General features: G+C 39.8%; 1 protein-coding gene across 9 annotated transcripts in view; it reads left to right on the top strand.

Moving 5' to 3' along the window:
- Positions 1-433: 433 nt before the first annotated feature.
- Positions 434-24,252, top strand: part of KMT2C (lysine methyltransferase 2C) — a 336,336-nt gene continuing 312,517 nt past the window's right edge. For 4 of the 9 annotated variants that reach the window (XM_069084185.1, XM_069084196.1, XM_069084215.1 and 1 more), the window contains exon 1: positions 1,525-1,968. In XM_069084185.1, coding sequence (XP_068940286.1) covers positions 1,796-1,968 — 173 coding nt within the window. In that variant the 5' untranslated portion in view covers positions 1,525-1,795. Of the gene's footprint in view, positions 496-1,523; positions 1,969-2,280; positions 2,525-24,252 lie in introns of those variants that run through there. The other 5 variants (XM_069084204.1, XM_069084252.1, XM_069084177.1 and 2 more) reach the window with 4 other exon arrangements.

The raw sequence follows: 24,252 nt of genomic DNA, 5'->3' as shown, positions 1-24,252 counted from the left end.
TTACGGAGCGTAATTTCTATATATGCAGTGAAAGGCGCGGGCGCGCGCCTGTGAGTTAGTGAGTGGAGGAGCATGCAGGGAAATGACTTGAGTCCCACATTAGATTTGTAATTGCATTATAAATCCTAGGCTTATTTTATATATAGGACTCTATGTGTGTGTGTGTGTGTAAGCGTGTGTACGTGTGTGCGTGTTTTTAAACAGCCAGCCTTTCTCTCCGTAGCGAGTTCTCCAGACTGGATCCAGATCCCCGTAGACGAATCCACAGCTTGTCTTTCTCCAAAGCCAGAGTAGGAGTCGCAGCTGCAACCTCCGCCTCGACGTCAGGAGAGAGAGAGAGCGAGAGCGAGCGAGCGAGAGAGAAGGGTGGGGGGCGGGGGCGGAGGGGGCGGGGGAGGAGGTTGAAGAGAGGGAGGGAGGGAGCGGGTGAGGTCAGTGGCGGCAGCGTCGCGTCAGAGGGAGGAGGGGGAGTGGCGCAGGCGCGGAGGGAGCACTGTGAGTGGCGGCGGTGGGCGCCGGAAAGGGGGGGAGGGGGCCTCCGCGGGGAGAAGGGGGCCCTGGGGAGTTGGGGGGGAGTGAGGGAGGAACGAAAGAACGAGGGGCGTAGAGGAGGTGATGTGTGTGTGTATGTGTTGGTGTGTGTGAGAGTTGGAGAGGGTTGTGTCGCCTTCAGGATTAGCCAGCGGAGCAGCCATTGCGCTACAGCCCCGTGTAACACACACACACACACACACACACACACACACGCGCGCACGCACACCCAGTCAAACTTCCTCCTTTGCTCCGGGAGAGTGGGGGAGTGATATAGTAAAACAACAACAACAACAGAGAGACCCAAAACCCAGCCCGAGGGAGAGAGAGGCAGGAGCGGGGGCCGGGACCCACCAGCACCAGCTCCACCACCCTTGGAGCAGCAGCTGTCAAAACTTCGCCGCGTCTCTGCCGGGTCCTCGCGGCTCCGTTGGTGCCCCGGCCTCGAAGAGGCAGCGGCCGGGCGAGGGAGGGAGGCTCGGACGGACGGACAGACGAGGACCGAGGTCCGAGAACTAGAGAGGGAGGGAGGAAGCCCCCCGGGCGGCCGCTGCAGCCACCCCGGAGCCAGCCGCCCCTTCCGGGCCAGCGCCTCCGCCCCTATCTGCCCCAGCCTCCCCCGTGAGGCTCAGGGGTGGGGGGCGCTGTGGGGACTGCTTGGGCCGCCCGCCCCTCCTCCCCCCCCCCCCCCCCCTCCTCGCCCCCCCCCCCCCGCCCCCCCCCCGGGGCCCGCCGCCCCCGGGCGCCCGCCCCCCCCCCCCTTTCCCCCCCCCCCCCCCCCGGGGGGGCCCGGGGGGGGGGGGCGCTGGGGGGACTGCTTGGGCCGCCCGCCCCCCCCCCCCCCCCGCCCCCGCCTCCTCCGGCCCTGCTCCAGCGCTTTGCTGGGGTTGCCCTGTCTGTTCTCACCGCCCCCCCTCCTCCCTCCGCCCCCCCCTCCCCACGCTCGGCTCCGTCCCCTCCTCGGGGCCTCCGAGCGTGAGTGTGTCTCTGTGTGTGAGTGAGTGTGTGCGCGCGCGCGTGTGGGTCGCTGGGTCGCTCGCTCGCTCGCTCCATGTTGCCTCCTCTCCTGGTACCTGCTGCTGCCGCCGCCGCCGCCGCCGCGCTCGGGGCTGCGGGAAATGCGAGAGGCTGAGCCGAGGAGGAGTCGCAGGAGCAGCCGAGGCGGCGGCGGCGGCGGGAGGAGCCCCCCAGTAGCAACAGCAACAGCAGCAGCAGCAGCAGGACGACGACGAGGAGGATCCATGTGTCTTTCCTGGTGACTAGGATGTCGTCGGAAGAGGACAAGAGCGGGGAGCAGCCCCAGCCGCCGCCGCCGCCGCCGCCGCCCCCTGAGGAGCCCGGAGCCCCGGCGGCCCCGAGCCCCGCAGCCGCAGACAAAAGACCTCGGGGCCGGCCTCGCAAAGATGGCGCTTCCCCTTTCCAGAGAGCCAGAAAGAAGTAAGTTGAGGGGGTGAGGGAGGCAGGCAGGCTGCCAGCCCCGAGCTCGGGGACCCGAGCTGTCACTCGACACACCGGGCCCCTGGCTACCCCGCCCCATCCCCCTCCGAGGCACCCCCCCCCCCCCCCCCCCCCCCCCCCCCCGGGGGGGGGGGGGGGGGGGGGGGCGCCACTCTCCTCTTTTTTACCTCCCCCCCCCCCCCATTCTCCCCCTTCCTGGTTTTAAACTAATTTTTTTTTCTTATTCCCCACCCCCACTCTGGAACACTATGCACCTTTCTCTGCCAAATAAGGCCCCTAGTTGTGTCCCCTCCTTTCTCCAGGACACTTGCCTCCTCCAGTTTTGATTTCTGGGCTCTGTTTTCTTAGGACTTCTCTTGGAAAAGCTTCTTTTTTAAGGTATCTCGGCCTAACCGAACATTGGTTGAAGCAAACACAATCACAAAAGTCCAGGCAGTGTCCGTGCATAATTTGTTTTAAACTGCAGAGCAGTCCACCTTCAGGAAACTCCTGGCTGTCAAATGTCTTAGTGAGGTGGTCCTCGTGGCACTCGTTGGTGGGTAAGAGGGACTGAAGGCTGGGGGAATATTTTGCTTTGTTAACTATTGATTTTCCTTACTCTTTCCCTCCCTCCCCCATTCTTAGCACAGCATTTTGCCATTTTTACATTTATAGGAAGTCACATCATTTCTATTTTCCCCTTTTTCCAAATACTCCTCGTGGAACTTAAAGGTGAAACGTAGTGCCACATTTTTTGGTACCATACACCAAGTAATAATCGTGGCGGGGGGGGGGGGATCACTTGTCTTACAGTATAGGTGTGATATATACCTGAATTATTATTGAAATACATAAACATTTAAGTGTTACTGAAGCAGGAGTTTTTTTGTTTTGTTTTTGGTTATATAAACTGGTAATACAGACCGCCTGTTAGTAGTTAACTGTAAAATTCCACTTCGAGGGTCTATGGCAGGTATTATGACTCTTCCTTAAGTTATTGTCAACGACACTTGTTAATATTATATGAAAGTTCCATGAACTTGATGAAAGCTGTTCCTCTAATTATTCCTCTCCTGTGCTGTGGTGGACTGCTCAGCTTGATGGGGAGATTGATGAATGTCCAGGTATTCTGTTACTTGTTTTAGTTGTACTATTTTCTACATGCTAGCGTTTTATTTCGGTGTAAAGGGTGATCTTACTGGATGGTATAGCATGACATGGCATAGCCTTTGACTGTATGGGCTCCTTGTTAGGTTTTTGTTAATTTGTTGTATTTGGCTAGCTAAAATGGCTAGCCTTGTAGTAGGCTTAATAAAAATGCTTGTTGGTTGATTGCATCAATACTCATCACCAAGTTGCATCTCAGTCCTGAGGGGGGGGAAATTATGTATATTTGAAATGATCTTTTAATTTTCTAGACAAAATAAGGGAAGTTTTGCATCAGACATTCTATTGTATAACATAGCATATTGTATCATTTTAGTTACTGTAACACTTGTCCTTAGCCTTTTCATGAACTAATGAAGTAGGGTAGCACACTTTTAAAAGTTAGTTTACCCTGTTTAAAATTTTGTGTGTGTGTTGTAATTGGTGCTAAAGTGAGTCTTACATTAAAACATCTTTTAAATGAGCTATATGAAATAATTTAAGACATTCACCATCCTTAGTATATTAATTTCTAAATCATATTTTTTGTGAAAGGAGAAAAAACTTTTTTACTTAGAAAAGGGTTGAAAATATATATGTTCTGGATGCTTGAGAAAAGCCCACAGCAATAATATTTTAGTGGTATAAAATTTCAAAACATTTGAAGAATTTTCACACTGAAAGGAAATTTCATATTCCATTTGTACTATATTTCTCAGTAAAAAATGAATGAGACTGGTATCTTTAAAATTTTAGGATAACAAGTATTTGGCTACAATGTGCTCTCTAGCTCAAAAAGATGAAGCTTTTTCTGTGGTTATAATATCCTATGAATATTACATTTTTTCTTCCTTTTGAATAGTGTTTTTTTTGTTTGTTTGAGTGATCAGCCTTAGTCTTAAAGTAGGATCAGAACCTTTCTTATAATTCCTATCGATGAATGGAAACCAATACAAAAATTTTCTATTACTAAGGTGCTTTTGCTGTTTGTATGTTTGATTTTTCACTTGTGTTTTCCTTCAGTAAGAACCCAACCAGGAAAGATGTAATTGGGCAGACCTTGAAAGTGAAACTAACTGTTAGATATTTGTAGACCTTTAATAGCTAAAAAGTCTTGATCTGAAATAGTGTCTAAACTACTAAAAATAAATTAGTAAAATGTAATGGGATTAAATCCTTCAAAATATCATTAAACTTATGAAAATATCTTATGAAACATCTTGCATTAAAAGGAAATTTCTCCAAAGTCTGATATCAACTTTAACTCTATATTGGTAAAAAGCAGAAACCTTTTTTTTTTGGGGGGGGGGGGGGGGTTTATTTTCCTGATGGATTTAAAGCAGACAAGGAAATGCTTTCAGCACTTATTTTTCTCCTATTAGCTGTTTAGGTTTTTTTTTTTTATTTGCTAGATACCATTAAAAAAAAATCCCCAGGCAATCTAATTGCTGGTATGGTATTAACTATAATTGTGTCAAATTATGCTTATTATAGTCAAGGACTTTGAATTAGGCTATTAGTCTTAGGACAGAGGTTTTTAAAAAGTGTAGTAAATTAGTCTTACCTTGTTGGATATTTCTTGTGAAATGGCAAAATGTCTGCATTTTAAATATACTAGTTAATAATTCAGATTAATTAATATAGAAACCTGGAGTAGTTGATAGCAATGCAGGTACAAATATTGGTTTAAAAGTTCCAGTAATATTGGTACTGGACAAAGAAATCTATTGGAAAGTTCTATGTTTTTTCCCCTCTCACTTAACAGTAAGGGAGCTTTTTAAAAAAAATAAAATGTCGCTGTAGAGTCTACAGTCTAAATTTTGTGCCACTAAATTAGGTAAGGAGGATGATTCCCACAGTATCTACCAAGCTAATAAAATTGCTTTGAGAAATGGTGAAGAATTTCTCTAGACCTTTATAAATGACCTGCTCATACCCTGAAGCACTTTTATTTTGGGGGAAGAGAACCTCTGGTATTAGAGAACCAACTTGAGAATTATTACTGCTGTAGAAAATAACTTAGGAACTTACTTCTGATAATACCATCCAAAGAATATTCTGGTAGGGTGGGGGGGGAGAAATGAGTGTGTAGCTTTGTGAATGTGGCTCCCTTGTATCTGTAAAAGAAGAGAGCAAGTAAGGGGTAGTTTTTCACCATTATGATATTTATGGTACGTAACAAATATGTCGCTAGTCATAATATCATTTACTGCTTAGGTAACACAACAAAAACTCTACCTATATTTCTTGAGAAGGTACGTTTCAAGGTAGCTTTTTTGTAATTGAAGCATTTCTCAAAGTAAATGAACTTTGGAAAATTGATATGATGAATGAACTTGACACTGTTGAAAAGAGGCTCCTAAGGTGGTGAGATTTTTCTTTAGTATTTGTCTTTTTTTAAAACAAATGTAGTTTGCTCTTTAGCTCTGTGCATAGCTATTTATGTGTCTTTTAAAATGTAATTATATTTAAAGTATGTAATTTATGTTCCAATTTGGTTAGAAAAAATGTCTTGGTATGAAATATATTGGGATATACTGTATATTAGTAGACCAGCTCAAAATTGAAATAAAGACTAGAAAAATTGTAGGAGTCAATCCTTTCAAATAAAATTGGAATTGTAAAATTCCAAAAGCTTTACTTTATCCAGGTGCTTGATTTCATTAATTAGCAATTGGGCTTTTTTCTCTTCTCTTACAAATATGATATCACTGTATGTTTTCTTTTTTCTCTCTGTTGATTCTCTTCAGTTTGAATTATCCATTTTTAGTATGGAGAATTTTTGTATAAAAAATGTTATTTTAGAATTTTTTTAGTTTTATGCCTTGCTATCAGGATTGGTAATTTCCAGGATACTAGCACAGGAAGGCAGCATTTGGATCAGGGATAGGACATTGCTTCTTGTTAACCCTCTTTAAAATTATATGTTAAGCCACAGGCCTTGGTCAAATTTTATGTACTAGGATAATTCAAATCTATTAAAAATGCACTCGTAATTATTACTCAAAGGGGTGGTGGTGGTGGTTGTGTGTGTGTGTGTGTGTGTGTGTGTGTGTGTGTGTGTGTGTGTGTGTGTGTTTACTGCTACTAACAGCTTTATGTAATGCTTGATGGTTTTTGTAGCACTTAACCTATCTGATCCTTGGAACACCTTTGGGAGGTACTTGTTATTATCCCCATTTTACAAATGATGAAACTGAGGTAGATGGAGATTAAAATTACTTGCCCAGGGTCACATACTTATATTAGTGAGTATCTGAGCTAGGATTTTGAACTAAGGACTTCTTGACTCTGGATTGAGCACTTTATCCTTTTTGCCACTTAGTGGCCTCCTAGACTCCTTAAGGCTATATAGACTGGATTTTAGTTATTAAAATACTTCAGGTGCTACACACTCTTTCCTCCCCTCATATAATGCTCCTTCATTGAGCAGACTTTTGGACTGAATTTTATTACTGGTTTTAATGGGACATAGATAGACATCCTTAAATTATATGTTTCCCTTTCTGTATCTTGTTTTTTCTCTTTCTCCTTATTTTCCCTACCACCCCACCCCCTAAATCACTTGAGTCTGTTTTTTAAATTTTACTTTGCTTCCCCTTTCCTTTTTTTTTGAAATTTAATTATCAAAGTTTTATTGATACCTTATATTTTCATATTGTTTCCCAGAGTATCTCTGAATTTTTGAGAGTCATCCTATTAGGCAGAAGGAAGAAGGGGGAAAAGAAAAAACATGTCAGCAAAATTAATTAACATATTGTAAAAGTCTGAAAGTATGGATACTGTTATCCAATTTTCTCCATCCCTGCAGAGAATGGGTTTTAGGTGCCTCCCTATGGCTCTTCTTTGAAGTCCTCTATTATTTTACTTCTGCCGCATCACCCACAAGTTTTTTTTTTTTTTGCTTTTTGGGGGGCAATTGGGGTTAAGTGACTGGCTCAAAGGCATACGGCTATTAAGTGTGTCAAGCGTCTGAGGTCGGATTTGAACTCTGGTCCTCCTGACTCTATTCTCTTTGCCACCTAGCTGCCCTCACTATGATTATTTTGTCAACATTCATGTAAAACCTATGGAATGAAATAATAATGGAGCTAAAATTTACATGTGCTCTAGAGTTCCCTAAATGATATAATTTAGTCTGCTTTATGGTGGTCTGTGTTAGTATGGGAGAGCAGAATCAGACTTGTTTTTGGAGGTGACATCAGAAAGACATTTTAGATTGGATAAAAGACTGTATGTTATTAGTAATATTATTCTACTTATTTGAAGTATGTTAAAGAAATAGCAGAAAATTAACAGCAATAAAGCCTTATACCTCTCCTAAGATTTTCAAGGCACTTGAGTATGTAAGGGCAAGAAAAAAATTTCTATCTGACTTTATGACTTCACTTCTGATGGTGGTATTGTTCTCAAGGGTACTTAGGATATATTGACTCAAGTCAGTTATTATCAGGGTCAGATATGCACATAGGTTGGTGGTTGTGGTATAAATTGGTAATTTTTGAGCAGTTTAAAAGTTTTTTAGGAAAATGAGTATTTGGCTACTATGAACTGCTTAGTTCAAATCTTAAATGCCTAGTATGCATGGATTAGGTGGTACATAAGTAAATAACAATTGCATAAGGAATACAAAAATACAAGTTACCTAATTTGTGGAGGGAGAAAGCATTACAGATAGGGAAGAACCCAATTTGTGGAGGGAGAAAGCACTACAGATAGGGAAGATGAGAGTTGGATAAGACCTTACAGATGACTATAACAATTAAAATCATCCTTAAAGGACAAAGATTCTGAGAGGCAGAATTGGGGGGGCATATTTATGGCATGATAGAAGCTTGTGTAAATCGTTGGAAGTAGGAGTTGGGTTAAGTAGTCTTATGTTTTTTGAACATGAAGTGCTTGTAGTAGCATAATAAGAAATATTTGGGAAATATATTGAGTCAACTATGGAGAGACTTAAAGGTTAAGGGATTTGTCTTATTCTCAATTCAATAGGAAACCTTGAAAGGGTTTGTTGCTTCATTTATTTATTTATTTTTGGAAAGAAAGGCTAATCCTGGACATGGGGGTGTTTTTTGGGGGAGGGGGGAGTGGTGGAGGAGGTGAAGTAGCAGCTGGATGTATTTTGACCTTTTGGTAATGGGGAGAGAGGAAGTAAACACTACCTGGGGAAGGGAGAGACTGGAGGCAGGGGAACCGATTAAGAGGCTAAAATAATCTAGGTATAATGATGGTATAAACTAGAGTTCCTGAGTAAGTACAGAAGCAGTCAAGGAGACTAGGTTGCAAATGAGGGTGACAGAATGGTGATGTCCTCAAAATAGGGGGGGAGTTTTGGAGAGGGAGGGAGCAAGAGTTTTTAGGTGATATGCATTCATAGGATACATATCTGTCAGAGCTAGAAGAGTTCTTGTAGATTATCTTGTTTGCTCCCATCATTTTATGATGAAGAAACTTCTGTTCAGAAGTAAAGTAACTTGTTAGTGGTTGTATAGTAACAGAATGGTGACTCAAAACTCTGACCTTTCAATTCCAAGTATAGTGTTTTTTTCCATAACATCATGGGAATAATGTTACAGATAATGTATTTCTGTAATCAAACTTTAGACTATAGAATCTTTAAATGGAAGGTGGTAGTACCTTATACAGAAATAGGACAATTCAGAAGGAAGAGCAAGTTGAGGGTGGACTGGGATTATTTCAGTGAAATAGCCAATTGGACGTTTCCAGCAAGCATTTACAGATATAAGGCTGGAGTTTGGGAGAGATTGGGTGCTATTGGCATCTAATTAAACCCATGGGAACTAATGAAATTGAAAAGAGAAGATGTAGAAGACCCAGAATAGAACCTTGGGAGACACACATACTTGGGGTGGGTAGGAGATTAATGGTGAGCAAGGGAGATTAAGAAATGATTGAACACATAAGAAGAGAGCAGTGTTATAGAAGTCTAGCAGTGAATGAGATAGGTTATAGGGTTGTGGTCAACAGCCTCAAAAGTTGTAGAAGTTCCAGATAGAATGAGGACTAAGAAAGGTCATTGGATTTAGTAGTTAAAAGGTCATGGGCAACTTTGAAGAGAGCAGTTTGATTTGAGATAGGTGGATAGAAACTACATAGGAAGAGAGAGAAAAATGAGTAAAAAGGTAAAGTAGAAGCAAGAAGTGTTAGTTACTTTTCTTGGAAGTTGGCTGTGAAAGGGAGGAGAGATTATTACTTGAAGGGAATAGCAGGGTTAAATTTTCCAGGTTGGGGGAAATTTATAATAATATGATAGCTAGCATTTATATAGTGGCTACTGTATGTCAGGCATGATGTTAAATGCTTTGCAAATATTATTTTATTCTCACAGCAACCCTAGGATGTAAGTGTTATTATTATCTGAATTTTACAGTTGAGGAAACTGAGGCAAATGGTTTAAGTGACTTGCCTAAGGTCACATGGCTATTAAGTGTCCAAATTCAGATTTAGACTTAATTAAGTCCTTATATAGCAAAACAAATAATAGTTTCTAAGGCTGACTCTTAGATTTGTTGACTTTATTGAATATAGAGGTGAAGGAGAAAGACTCAAATGTGCTATTATTTCTAGTGTTGACTAGGAATAATGGTCCAGTTAACAGAAGTATGGAAGTCAGACAGGAAAGCTAATTGCTAACAAGGCAAGGTGAATGATAGGAGAAAAACTTGGTGTTAAACCTTTTGATTTTGAGATGGAAGCATATATATTAGAAGCCTATCAGACATCTGGAGGTATAAAGCATTGAGGTGTAGGAGAGAAATTGAGATTATTTGATTGGGGGAGGAGGTTGTCCATGTAGATTTCAACTGTGAGACTGGGGAGATCTCTCAAAGAGAAAGAAGAAGGAATCATAGCAAGTTCATAGTGTCACAGATGTAGATTTAAGGAAATTTAAGGATTTCATCCGGTCCACCTGATTCTTTCTCCCAGACTCTTCACTGATCCCACCTCTACCCTCCCCCCCCCCCCCCCCCCACTCTATCCCCTCTTTACACATGAGAAAACTGATTACAGGGAAGTGGATTGACCCTTTTTTTTTTTGGCCCAAAGTAGCTCTGCTGGTAACTGGTAAAGCTGAATCAGAGCCTTGGTTTTCTGATTGTAAGGGTGGTTTTTTTTCTTTAATTGTGAGGTTATTCTATAGCAAGAGGAATTGTAACTAGGTTACAGTGGAGAGTGCTGGACTTGTTGTCTGAAGACCTGTGATCTAGTCCAATTCTGCTTAGCAGTTCAGTGACTTTGGGCAAAAAAAATTAGTCCTCTTTCGGACCCAAATTTCTCATCAGCATCCATCAAGCACTTTGACTTCGGAGAATACATGGTAAATAACAGGAACAGAAAATAAGATCAAGCCAGACCAAATGCTTCATACGTGGATGTCCCTAAATAAAAGGGGGAAGGGAATAAAAAGGCATGTCAGCTGAATTAACTACAGACTTGTTTTTTATTATAAATAATACATGAAAAACAATAGATGTAATTTCCTTGAAGAAATTGAATACTATTTTATTTTAAAAATTGTTTGAATAATGTTCTTCCCTATTACATAGTTGTCCTACAAAAATGTTATTGACATTGTTGCTTAGCGTATAGATCACTTTAAGTTGGACCCATAATTTCATGTAAAGGAAAATGCAATGGAAAAGGATATTGGTGTTCTTTAACAACGAGGGGGAGAAGGGTGGAGAGGGTGGGTGGAGATCTCTTGTAGTCATTGCCAGCAAGATTCTTGCCACAGTCCTCCTTAATAGGTTGATTATTGACCTGGAAGATGGTCATGTACGTTAGAGTCAGTGTGACTTCAAAAAGGGCAGAGGAATTATTGGTATTGCTGTCTGACAACTCTAAGAGAAATGTTTGGAGAAGAACAAAAATCTGTTTATAACATTTGTTGAACTGACCAAGATTTTTGATACTGTCAGTCATGAGAGCTTGTGGAAGATATTGGAAAAATTTGATTGCCCAGAGAAGTTAATCAGGATGGTATGTCATTTTCATGACAGCATGTCTCCATGGGTTCTGGATAATGGATGATACTCTTGTGCTTTCTCATTTGCCAGTGGAGTAAAGCAGGACTGTGTACTACCTCACATGCTTTATAGCATGTTGTTTCATTGATGTTTTCAGATGCCTTCAGTGAGGACAAAAATAGCATCAAAGTCAACTATCACATCGACGATAAATTATTTAACTTGAAAAGACTATAAGCCAATACTAAAGCGGAGGTTGAGTTGGTCCATGACTTTTTGTTTACAGATGATTGTACAATCTGCTTAGCCTCTGAGGCAGAGATGCAACAGAATATGGATCAGTTCTCTGCAGCTTGTGCTAATTTTGACTTGACAGTCAACACCAAGAGAGGTTTTCTACCAGCTATCACCATACTGCCTGTCCATACATGGAACCATCAGTTGCAGCAAATGGAGATATTTTGAATGCTATAGATAACTTCACTTACCTTGGCAGTATACTTTCTAGGGATGTGTGTATAGATGATGAAGTTGACACATGTTGTTTGAGAGGATCAGAAGGAACATATGAGAAAAGAGGGATTTAGACTGCCTATGAAATTGAAGGTCTATGGAGCCATTGTACTAACCTCAGTATTGTATACCTATGAAACCTGGACAGCCTGCCTGTGCCATGCCATGAAACTGAATTGCTTCTACTTGAATTATCTTAGGAAGATTCTGAAGATCACTTGGTGAGATAAGGTACTGGATACCAAGGTCCTTTCTTGAGCTGAACTGCCAAACATTTGAACTCTTCTGCAAAGAGTACAACTCTGAGTTGGCCATGTTGTTTGAATGCCAAACATATGATTATCTAATAGATTTTTTTTTTTTTAAAGCAATTGGGGTGAAGTAACTTGCTCAAGGTTAGATGGCCAGGTGTTTCTGGGTGGGTGCTAAGTGTCTGAGCCTGGATTTGATCACCAAATCATCCGGACACTGGGGCCAGTGCTCTTACTCGCTGTGCTACCTGGCCACCCCCTAATAGACTTTTATGATGAAGTCACACAGGGCAAGCGCTTACATGGAAGTCAGAAGTGATATCAGTGACACTTTAAGGGTCTCTCTGAAGAACTTCGGAATTGATTGTGAGACATGGGAGATGCTAGCACAGTACCACCTAGCATGATGTGCCTGCATCAAAGAAGGCCCTGTGCTCTATGAACAAAGCAGAACTGCAGAAGAAGAAATGTGAGATGTGAAAATTTAGAGACATCTCCATTCCAGATGTTCATATGAACTATTTGTGCTTGATGGATGGTAGTTCATATTGATCTGATCAGCCACAGTCTGGCCCCAACATAGTGATACATTTTGGTCTTATTCTGAACACAAAGGACAACTGTCCTCGTCATTTTCAGTGATCCTCTTCTAAGTAGACTGTCACATATCAAACTGATTGACTAAAGCCATAGTGAAATCTATGGTGATAAGTAGAGAAGATTACTATTTGTTGGTAGAGTGGTTATGGCAAGTCTCATGGTTCTGATGGACAAAATTCAGGAGTATTCTTATCATTCCTCTACCATTCTAGGTCTTTGAAAGCCCTTTAGTAGGGAAGAGGATGGTAACAGGAAAACCCTTTAGTTTCCTGATAATGGTAATAGCTATCTTTTACATTCACTTCACTAACCATTTATTAAACTTTGTATTTTTGAAGTACTGAGGGATACAAATAAGAAAAAGACAGTTCCTGCCCTCAAGGAGCTTACAGTCTAACAGGGGAAGATAACACACTAGAGGAAACTGGAAAGGATTGAGAGGGTAGATACCAGATTGCATATTGTTCCATGGAATTGAGACCACTCAGAGTTATAGATGTAAAGTGGAGTGAGCTGCAGAATCCAGGTTCTGCCTGATATAAAATGAGGTGGAGTTGAGTGTTCTATCCTCCATCCTTGCAGTTAAAGGGGAGGAGGCTAAGGAAGGTGGGAAGGTGTTGATTATATTTAAGGCTGAGTTAAAAAGCTTTATGAGAAGATTTCTAATGATCTGTTTATCCTAGGAAAGACATATTCATTTATAGTTTTCAACATTCATTTCCACAAGATTTTGACTTACAATTTTTCTCCTGTCTTTCCCCTACCACCCATCCCAAAATAGCAAGCCTACTTAATAGCCTCCCCCATCACCCCCATAACTTTCTAGTATGGCAAGATGGATTTCTATACCCCAGTGCCTGTAAATCTTATTTCCCAGTTGCATGTATAAAACAAATTTTTTTAAACATTTATTTTTAAAACTTACATATTTTTTCCCTTCTTCCTTCCTTACTTGCCCCTGCTGGGAAGACAAGCAATTTAATATAGGTTTTACATGTGTAGTTACCCAAAAAATTTCCATAGTAGTTACATTGTGAAAGACATTAATTATATTTCCTTCCATCCTATCCTGCCCCCACTTATTCTGTTTTCTCTTTCACCCCTATTGTTTTTAAAAAATGTTTGCTTCTAACTCCCACTCTCCCAATCTGCCCTCCTTTCTATCATCCCCCCTCTTATCCTCTACCCCCCTATTTTTCTGTAGAGTAAGATACCCAATTGTGTGTTATTCCCTCCTTAAGCCAAATTCAATGAGAATAAGGTCCCATTCCCTTTCATCTTCCTGCTCTTCCCCTCCATTGTAACAGTTTTCTCTTGCCTCTTTTATGAGATAATTTAATCTATTGCTCCCTTTCTTCTCCCAATAAATTCCTCTCACCTCTTAATTTTATTTTTTAGATATCACCCCTTCATATTCAAGTCATCCTGTGCCCTGTCAATGTATACATGAACATACATATATATATTTATGTACACATACACCCTCCTATGCATACATACATATGTGTATATATACACATATATACATATATATTCCCTTCAGCTATCCTCATACTGAGAAAAGTCTCATGAGTTACAATTTTTTTTCCATGTAGGAATGTAAATAGTTCAACTTTACTAAGTTCCTTATGATTTTTTTTCCTGTTTACCTTCTCATGCTTCTCTTTCTTCTTGTATTTGAAAGTCTGATTTCCTGTTCAGTTCTGGTTTTTTCATCAAGAATGCTTGAAAATCCTCTATTTCATTGAATTACCATATTTTCCCCTGTAGCATTATACTCAATTTTGCTGGGTAGGTGATTTTTTTTTTAAGCAATTGGGGGTAAGTAACTTGCTCCAGGCTACACGGCCAGGTGTTTCTGGGTGGGTGCTAAGTGTCTGAACCCAGATTCGCTCCCCAGGTCATCTCGACATTGGAGCCGGTGCTCTTACTCGCTGTGCTACCTGGCCACCCCTAAAGAACACCTTTTCTTTCCTTTTTTTTTTTTTTTTGGAGGGGGGAAGGTAGGGCAATTAGGGTTAAGTGACTTGCCCAAGGTCACAAGGCTAGTTTTTGTGTTGTGTCTGAGGCCAGATTTGAACTGAGGTCCTCCTGACTCCAGGGCCAGTGCTCTGTTCACTGTGCCACCTAGCCACCCCTACCAGTAGGTGATTCTTGGTTTTAGTGCTACCTTCTTTGACCTCCAGAATATCATATTCCAAGTCCTTCTATCCTTTAATGTAGAAGCTGCTAGGTCTTGTGCTATCTAGATTGTGTTTCCACAGTACTCACATTGTTTCTTGCTGACTGCTTGCAGTATTTTCTCCTTGACCTGGGAACTCTGGAATTTGGCTATGATGTTCCTAGGAGTTTTCTTTTTGGGATCTTTTTCAAAGAGGTTATCAGTGAATTCTTTCAGTTTCTATTTTGCCCGCTGGTTCTAAAATATCATGGCAATTTTGCTTGAGAATTTTTTGAAGAATGGTGTCTATGCTCTTTTTTTGATCATGGCTTTCAGGTAGTCCAGTAATTTTAAAATTGCTCTCCTGGATCTATTTTCCAGGTCAGTGGTTTTTCCAATGAGATATTTCACATTGCCTTCTATTTTTCATTTGTTTGGATATGTTTCATTTGTTTTATAGTATCTTGATTTCTCATAAAGTCATTAGCTTCTGATTGCTCCAGTCTAATTTTGGAGGAATTATTCTCTTCAGTGAGTTAATTGAAACACCTTTTCCATCTGGCAAATTTGACTTTTTAAGGCATTCTTCTCCTCACTGGCCTTTTGGGCTTCTTTTGCTGTTTGAGTTAGTCTATTTTTTTTTTTTTTAAAGCAATTGGGGTTAAGTAACATGCTCAAGGTTACATGGCCATTTATTTTGTGTGGGTGCCGAGTATCTGAGGCTGGAACCGATCCTGGGTCTCCCGACTCTGGGGCCGGCGCTCTTACTCACTGCACCACCTAGTTGCCCCAGAGTTAGTCTATTTTTCAAGGAGTTATTTTCTTCAGTGTATTTTTGGGTCTCCTTTAGCAGGCTGTTGACTGTCTTTTCATGATTTTCTTGCATCATTTTCATTTCTCTTCCCAGTTTTTACTCCACTTCTCTTAATTGATTTTCAAACCCTTTTTTGAGCTCCTCCAAGGCCCTGTAACCTTTTCATATTTTTCTTGGAGGTTTTTGATGCAGGAGTTTTGACTTTGTTGTCTTCTTCTTGGTACCATGCTTTGATCCTTTTTGTCCCCCCAAAAGGATTCTATGGTCTGTTTGTGCTTCTGCTTGCTTATATTGCTAGACAGTTAGTTGACTTTTGAGCTCTTTGCCATGGTAGAACTTTGCTTCCAGATTGCAGAGAGAGCTATGTCCCAAATTGCTGGGGTTTTTGCAGCTGCCAGAGCTATTAGGAGGGCACCCTCTGTATAGCCCCTATAAGCTATGGCTCCCTGGCCACACACCCCAGGACCACCACCCAAGACCTTGATCCAGATCCAAGCAGGTCAAAGCAAGACCCTCTGAATGGTCGCTCTGTCTCCCTACGATCTGTAGGCCAGGAGCTCCTGAGACAGCCCACATGGCACTGCCACCACATCTCTACCACTTTTTTGCCCCAGGTGCAAGGGCCTTACCAGGCTCTTCCTTCACCCTTCTAACAGAGTTCCCTACTGCCCTTTTTCTTTGTCTTTAGCATTTATGGGTTGAGAAGTCTGGAAACTGCCCCAGCTGCAAGTGATTCACCCTTGAAGTCTGCTCTTCCTGCCATTGGTGGGCTCCCAGCTCAGAGTGATAGACCCTTTCTGTTGGCCTTCTGGGCTGCCTTTAGTGGGAGATTTGTTTCTCTCTGTCATTTTGTCAGGTCTGTAGCTCTAAAATTTGTTGAGTCATATTTTTTTTACAGGTATTGGAAGTGACTGGAGTGGGAGCTCATGCCAAATTTGTGCTTCTACTCCATGATTTTCTAGGAAAGACATCTTGTTCACAGAGTTGGGACCAAGCAGAGTTGCAGATCCAAGGGAGAGCTGCACAGACCAGGTTCTGCCCACTCTAAGGTTGAAAAGTACTTTAGTTGCTTATATTATATAATTCTTTTTTTTCCCCCTTTTTGGAGGGGGGAGGGTAGGGCAATTGGGATTAAGTGACTTGCCCAAGGTCACACGGCTAGTTTTGTGTTAAATATTTGAGGCCGAATTTGAACTCAGGTCCTCCTGACTTCAGGGCTGGTGTTCTATTTACTGTGCCACCTAGCTGCCCCTATATCATGTAATTCTTAATGAAAATTTGTATGTGCTTTTTAGTCCTTAACTTTAGGAGATCCATGCTGGTTGTTTTTTTAAGAGTTGAGGCACATTCACTTATTATGGGAAAATTTTTGTAATATTTACAGGATATGTATAGTCAACATAGAATATGAAAATTTTTTTTTTTGGAGGGCAATTAAGGTTAAGTGACTTGCCCAAAGTCTCACGGCTAGTAAGTGTGTTAAGTGTCTCAGGTCGGATTTGAACTCAGGTCCTCCTGACTCCAGGGCTTATGCCACCTAGCCGCCCCCAGAATATGAAATTTTTTGTAAATAAAGGAGATAAACAGAAAGTAGAGAAACTAGGGAATTTTCATCAAGGTTATTTAAGTTAGTACCTTGTAAAAAGCAAAGGAATAACTCTGGTGACATACACTTTTAATCCCAGTGATAGGCTGAGATTAGAGGATGCTGTGAGCTTGTGAGCTTTGAATTTAAATCTAAATAACTATATGTGTTCATCTTGGGAAAGGTGTGGCCTGGCTTTCTCTCAGGCCTTTCAGTGGTAAGATTGGCCTGTGAGTAGGACAGTGGATTTCCAGTCTGCATGTGTTTCAAAAGTCCAGTCTTTTAAAAGAAAGAAGGAAAAACAAACAAAAAAAAGAAACCCCAAATTGAGAAAATATATTTTCCACTAACATTTATACTGGCTTTCTTTGTTTTAAGAAATAACCAATCAGACTTTTTTTTTTGGTGATATCTAATTATCCATCTATTCATTTATTTTTCACTGTGAACTTCAAAGACAAGATTAAATACAGTTATTTGGTTAGAGATTAATAAGATTTTTGGTTATGGCAAGTTAATACTCATAGAGTTGATGGAATTGGAATTTTCAACTCTTTGAGAAAGTAGGGCTTTGCTCCCTCGCCCCCCCCCATTGAAGTTTGAAGAGGTCCAACAACAACAAAAGAAACCCACCCAAAAAACCAGCCACCTACCAAAAATTTCATACAGCACATGTGTTACAGTAGAATATCTAGTCTGGAATTTTGGAGACATGAGTTCTAATCCTGACTCTCCATTTATCAGTGGTAAGAGAAACTCCCATTTATATAATGCTTTAAAGGTTTGCAAAAGTGCTTTTTTGTATCTACCCTATGAGGTAGGTATTATAGTTGTTTTACAGATGTGGAAAAAAAAACAAGGCAAGAAGATACTTAGGATACTTAAATGACTTGTTTATGGTCACACAACTAGTAAAGTACCAGAGGCTGAAATTTTAGAGTATCAGCTGTTTTATGACACCAAGAGCTCTTTTCAGTAGTCCATACAAGGTTTGACTAGGTGATATCACAAGATTGGACTATAGTTGCTCCTTTCTAGCTCTAAAATTCTAGGATGCTTAGAATTAGAAAGTAACAAGTGTGTATGTTAGGTAATAAAATAAGTTTTGTTAGGGTTCATTATACATTTATTTTTTTGTAATTTTTTCATTTTTAGTATTTTGATGACTTTTGCCAGCTCTCCAAAACATGTTTTTTTTAAAGGTAAACATACATATACATACATTAGTATCTGGCATGTGTATTCAGTCATTTTCCAATTGTGGCAGACTGTTCATGACCCCATTTGGGATTTTCTTGGCTAAGATACTGGAGGGTTTGCCATTTGCTTCTCCAGCTCATTTTACATAGGAGGAAACTGAAGCACACAGAGTTAAGTGACTTGCTCAGTGTCACACAGCTAGTAAGTTTCTGAGGTGGGATTTGAACTCAAGAAGATGAGTTCCTGACCCCAGACCTGGTGTTCTATCCATTGTGCCGTCTGGCTTTCCTACCTGGTGTCTGAACAGTATTAAATATTAGTAATTGGGGTGGAGGAAAAGAGGAAGGAATGGAAAGAAAAGACTTTATAGAGGAAAAGAGGTATTAAGTTCGATAATTTTTTTATGTTGAAATGTTTTACCACAACATTTTATTATAAATCTGATAATTTGCGAATATCACATTATGTATAGTGAGCATTTCCTGTGTTGAGTCAATAAGCATTTATTAAATTCCTGCTATCTGAATTAGGCACTATCCTCGTTCATTGTCAGAAACTATTATTAAAGATGGGGTTGCTATATATGTATAAATATCTTTAGGTATGTATATATTATATGGGTATATACATAGAGAATGTATTCATACTTTTTATATCCTAGATTTTCTGAGACTTCTTTTAATCTTAAGAAAATATACTTAAATATTGAAACCTTTTTTTTCTTTAAGTAACTTGTTAGCAAGACTACACGAGTATATCCTTTTCTTACATGGTCATGATTTTTGGTTCAGAAAATGTTTATAATTTGTAAGAATATATTTCCTGACATGTCAGAAGGGAAATTTGGACTTCATATTGAGGCAGGAAACTTCTTCCTTTAGGTGAGATGTGCTGTTGTCTCATCTTATCTTATAACACAGCCTAGTGACAAGGATGCATGTATAACCCTGACCATGGTTTGCAGTTCTCTTATTGTTAATTGATTAGGCTATGGGAACTCTAGAAACAAAGTGCTTTTCTGACCCTGACCCACTTTTGAGAGACCACTGCCCCTAATCTGGAGTTAGTATTGTGTACAGAGAAGCATGTAACTCCCTGGCTCAGACAACTGCCATCTTGCTGTGATGATCTGACTTCAGACAAATTTCCATCTCTTATCCTATTTTATCTGCTACTACAAATCTGCCTTTCTCTGAATGGGTAGCAGAAGCAACATCTACTTCTGATGTGCAACATAGACATTTTTCTTGATATAAATGTGCAACTTAATTTCAGGAATTTTCTCTGCTAGTTTGGCAGTAGCACCTGGGAAATCATAATATGTAGAAAAGGCTTAGGTAGAATAAGTGATAGTAATGTCACTATCAGAAGCATGATTTGCCTCTAGGATTTGTAGAAATGACTAAACTAGGATGGAGGTAATCATTTTAAATTTGCCTGGGCACTTTGAGACAAATGGGTGTCTTAGTCTGGGATAGAAGGGACTGAAGTGTGGGGTTTATGAGAGTATTAAGGAGAGGACAAGTCACAAAGGCAAATTTGCTATAACTAAGCAGCTGATTGGATATGAGTGGTAAAGGAGAAAGAATAGTCATCGGTGATTGGTTTCAAACCTGGAAGAGTAGGAGAATCATGGTGCCATTATGATTTCAACAAATCATAGACATCAGTATTTCAAAATATAGACATACTTAAAAAGAGGGGCAGGTTTTAGAGGCAAAATGAAATTAGTTTTGGACATGGTTGAGTTGGAGATGTTAGTGGAATATCCAGTCGGAGATGGCCAATAATCAGTTAGAATAATGGAGTAAGGAGGAAAGTTGAAGATAAAAATATTTGAGAGGCCTCTCTATATATTGGGATGATTGAAGTCATGGGAGTGGAGAAGATTGCCAAGGCAAAGAGATGAGGGCCTAGAGGGTACCCATACCTATGGTATAGGAAGAAAAAGGTTTATTAAAATAGACATTGGGAGTGACTTATAGAGGTAGATCCATTTTCTTAACCTGTAAAAATCAATTATGGCCAGGTAATTTCTCCGAGGTTTATTATTTCTATTTTGTTTTTCCACGTTCAGGTACTTGAAATGGTTAAGTGCCTCTTCCAGCTGATGTCGTAATAGTTGTTAACTAATCTTGGTTGAAGGATCCTTCCTTAATCAGTACTCCATTTAAGATACTCCCATGTATGTCACTTGTGGGGTAGATAGCATACCTCACCACAACTAAGAAGTTTGCTTTGTGTTCTACAGACTCATTTTGGCCATAAATGCTCAGGAAATACATTCAACTTCAAAATTAAAACTTGTGTTTTTGCCTATAACTTTTTTATGTTCTTTTTTATGCTTTTTGGAGGGCAATTGGGTTTAAGAGACTTGACCAAGGTCACATGGCTAGTTTTTGTGTTAAGGGTCTGAGGCCGGATTTGAACTCAAGTTTTCCTGACTCCAGGGCTGGTGCTCTATTCACTGCACCACCTAGCCACCCCTTGCCTATAACTTTTATTGATTGATTGATTGATTGCCTTTTTGGAAGGCAGTTGGGGTTAAGTAACTTGCCCAAGGTTACACAGCTAGTTTTTTTTGTGTGGGTGTTGTGCCTGAGGCCGGAACTGAACTCAGGTCCTCCTGACTCTGGGGCCGGTGTGCCACCTAGCCGCCCCTTGCCTATAACTTTTAAAAGAGAAATCTTACAGGATTTTGCATGTTGTTTCTCTTGTCCTTGAGCATTGGTTGGCAGAAGCCAAACTTAAGAATATTTGTTGAAATTCACAAATTGAAAGTGAGTAAAGGGGTGGCCAGGTAGCATAGTGAGTAAGAGCACCGACCCCAGAATTGGGATGACCTGGGATCGAATCCTGGCTCAGATACTTAGCACCACACCCAGAAATAACTGGCTGTGTAACCTTGAGCAAGTTACTTAACCCCAATTGCTTTAAAAAAAAAAAAAGAGTGAGTAAAGACCTTGGGTTCAAGTATTGCTTTCATTGCCTAGTAGTTGTGTGACCCTGCAAAGTTACTTTAGTCTCCCAGACTGTAAGATTCAAGTAAAGCGAAGACCTGCTTTGGTAAAGTGAATTTTCCTCTTTCCAGAGAGTTCCCTTTATCAGTGAGATCACAGATCTAGTCTCTATCCTAAATGGGTACCTAAATCGAATCAAACCAATTTTTTGGGTGCAATTTGTTATTCCTTTCACTAAGGTACTTTTTGTGTATGTGACTGACACTGTTGGAGAAAAAATTAATTCACCTCATGGAGTTTTATTTTAGTTATAAATGGGGGGAGGGGAAATGTTTTTCCCATAGTGAATGATAGAAATTTTAGCTTTCTCTGCTCTCCTTTGCTCCTATTTTCTTTTTCTGCTTGCATGTCCTCACTGTACTCTTCATTTCTTATTCTCTTCAGTTTCTTTTTCTTTGAATTTACCTTTCCTTCTTTTGTCACCTCTTCCTTCCTCCTCTGGGATTTTCCCTGGAGTAGTAAGGAACTATTCAATTAGCACCATCTAGGCTTTATTCTGGAAATGGATCTTTTCTCTTGGTTGCTTCTGATGCTTATCAGTTGTTCAATGCTGCCATGTATACAAGGGATAGCTATATAAAAACATAAGTATAATGTTGGTTTGTATCACTAAACTTTTTCTTCTAACGTTGTTCTGTCATATCTGACTCTTCATGACTCTGTATGGGGTTTTCTTGGCAAAGATACTGGAGTGGTTTTCCATTTCCTTTGCCAGTGGATTAAGGCAAACAGAGGTCAAGTAACTTGCCCAGTGTTAATCATCTAGGGAGTGTATGAGACTGGATTTGAATGCAGATCTTCCTAAATTCAGGCCCAGTGTTCTGAGTTATAGCACTGAGTCTATGACTTTAGGACTATATTGGGTTTCTAAAACACAACCTGAAATTTACATTGAGTTTTTAAAAATATGTATCCAAGAGGTATGTAGGAATTGTAAACATCAATCTCCCGATTTATTAATTTTATTAAATTATTCATTATTTATTTTAATAAATAATATATAGTATGCATAATGTATTATATAATAAAATAATAAACATTATTAAATAAATTTACCGTGTTTCCCCGATAATAAGACACTGTCTTATTTTTTTTTTGGAAAGAAAAACACCAGAGGGCTTATTTTCAGGGGAGGGCTTATGTTGTCCTGCCTCAGCTCTCCTCCGCGGCACTGCTCTCAATGGTGCCAGCAAGCAAATCACTAGACAGGATGACGCGCTCACTGCTGCAGCTCTGATTGGATGCAGCTTGGAGCGCAGCGTGCGTTTCACCGGGGTGGGGGGTGGGAGCCGGGGGCGGGGGCGGTACATACAGAGGGTACCGTAATGTAGGGTGTAGCGCAGGGGATCACCTTCACTACAGTAGCAATCTCAATAGGGCTTATTTTCGGGGGAGGGCTTTTAGAGGAATCTTACACAGTAAGGGGAGGGCTTATTTTCGGGATAGGTCTTATTATCGGGGAAACACGGTATTAATTTCACTAGCCTTACATTTTACAATAAACTCAGCTTTTTATTACTTGAAGGTCACCATTGTCAGTTGTCACCTTTTCAGGATGGTAATTGGTATTGATGAATTTTTAAAATTAGAAGTAGTATTATAGAGTCAGTTTTAGTATATAACATTTATTTTAGTTGAGTAAATCAATTCTTTTCTTAGGAAGACATAGTAGTATTTTTATGATAAATACAGCATTTAATTTTCAAATTTTCATTTAATTTGTTCTTAAATTGCTTTCTTCCAACAATCTACATGTACTACCATCTCTTGTTGGTCCTACAATTTATCTCAGACTCAGAGTAATATTTGAAATATGACTTTTGCCAGTTGAGAAATTCTTTTTTTTCTCCTTAGAATAACTGAGTAGTTGGGGGAAATGTCTTATTCTTGAATGTAATTTTATTTCTATTCTTTGCTAGTTAGTAGACTTTAGTACCAGGAACAGAAAACTCCTTTAAGTTTTAACTTTGTTATCTGCCTTATAAAGATTAGTGTCTATTCTCAGTATTTCATATGTAATGGAAGTGAAAAGTTAGATTTCTCATATTCATGATGGAAAATTATTTTGAAATTTACAGGTAAAAATATTAATATAAAGTATAAAGTGTTTACAAAAAGTAAAATGAAATGAAAAAAGATTTATCTCTTTTCTGTGGCTTGTTCTTCCTTTCCTTTCCCTACTGTTTTTTTTCTGGATGTTCATGTTGATAGCTGTTGAACAAGAGTAACATGCTTTTACTAAGTACTTTATTGCACTGTGCTTGATGTAGTTTTTGTAGTTGTGGTTCTGGGCTATGATAATGAGAAAAAGGTAGAGTAGTTTTCTTTTAAAATAAGTAGTATGCTTATAGCTGACATAAATTATTTTAATATGCTTGGCTTCTGTAACATACTCAATTCTAGCATAAATACCGAAAATGAGAAATGAGGGAAAAATTTTGAAATGAAATTATATTGAAATATTTAACAAATATATTTTTATTATCCCATTAAGGGATTATTTTTGTAGATGAAAATCAGGTTCAGAAGGTAAATAGTGCTTTCTAAAAATATTTTGTGAACTTACTGCCTTGGAATAGAAATTTGCCACCTGAAGCTTAATCCAGGCTTTTAATTGTAGAAAAATGGTTTTTAAAAATTCATATAGTTTGCCTGTCTTCTACTTTACTTTGTAGGCTCGATTCCTGGCAGTAGGTGCTTAATAATATTACTGTTGAAACACATTCTTGTGTATACGATATGAAAGTACATGAAAAATTTTTTTTTAAATCTTGGATTTAAAAACTAGATTGTTGTATCTGCCTTTTACTTTTAAATTAAAATTCTGAGGCTCCTAACTGTAAACTGCTTTGTTAGCACTCTGATTTAATAACCATGTGTTTTGTCCTCTATCTTTCATCAGCACATGAAGAGAGCATTCTGGATTTTACTTAATATGTGTGGAAGAGAGTACTGCTGTACCAAGTTCACAATGGGTGATTTCATATATTCTTTACTATTTTT

The sequence above is a fragment of the Petaurus breviceps genome, unplaced genomic scaffold (assembly GCF_028583685.1).
Source record: "Petaurus breviceps papuanus isolate PSGF00001 unplaced genomic scaffold, PetGlider_PUasm1.0 115, whole genome shotgun sequence".
Taxonomy (NCBI): Eukaryota; Metazoa; Chordata; class Mammalia; order Diprotodontia; family Petauridae; genus Petaurus; species Petaurus breviceps.
The sequence above is the reverse complement of the archived record's forward strand: the minus strand, read 5'-3'. Positions and strand labels throughout refer to the sequence as shown.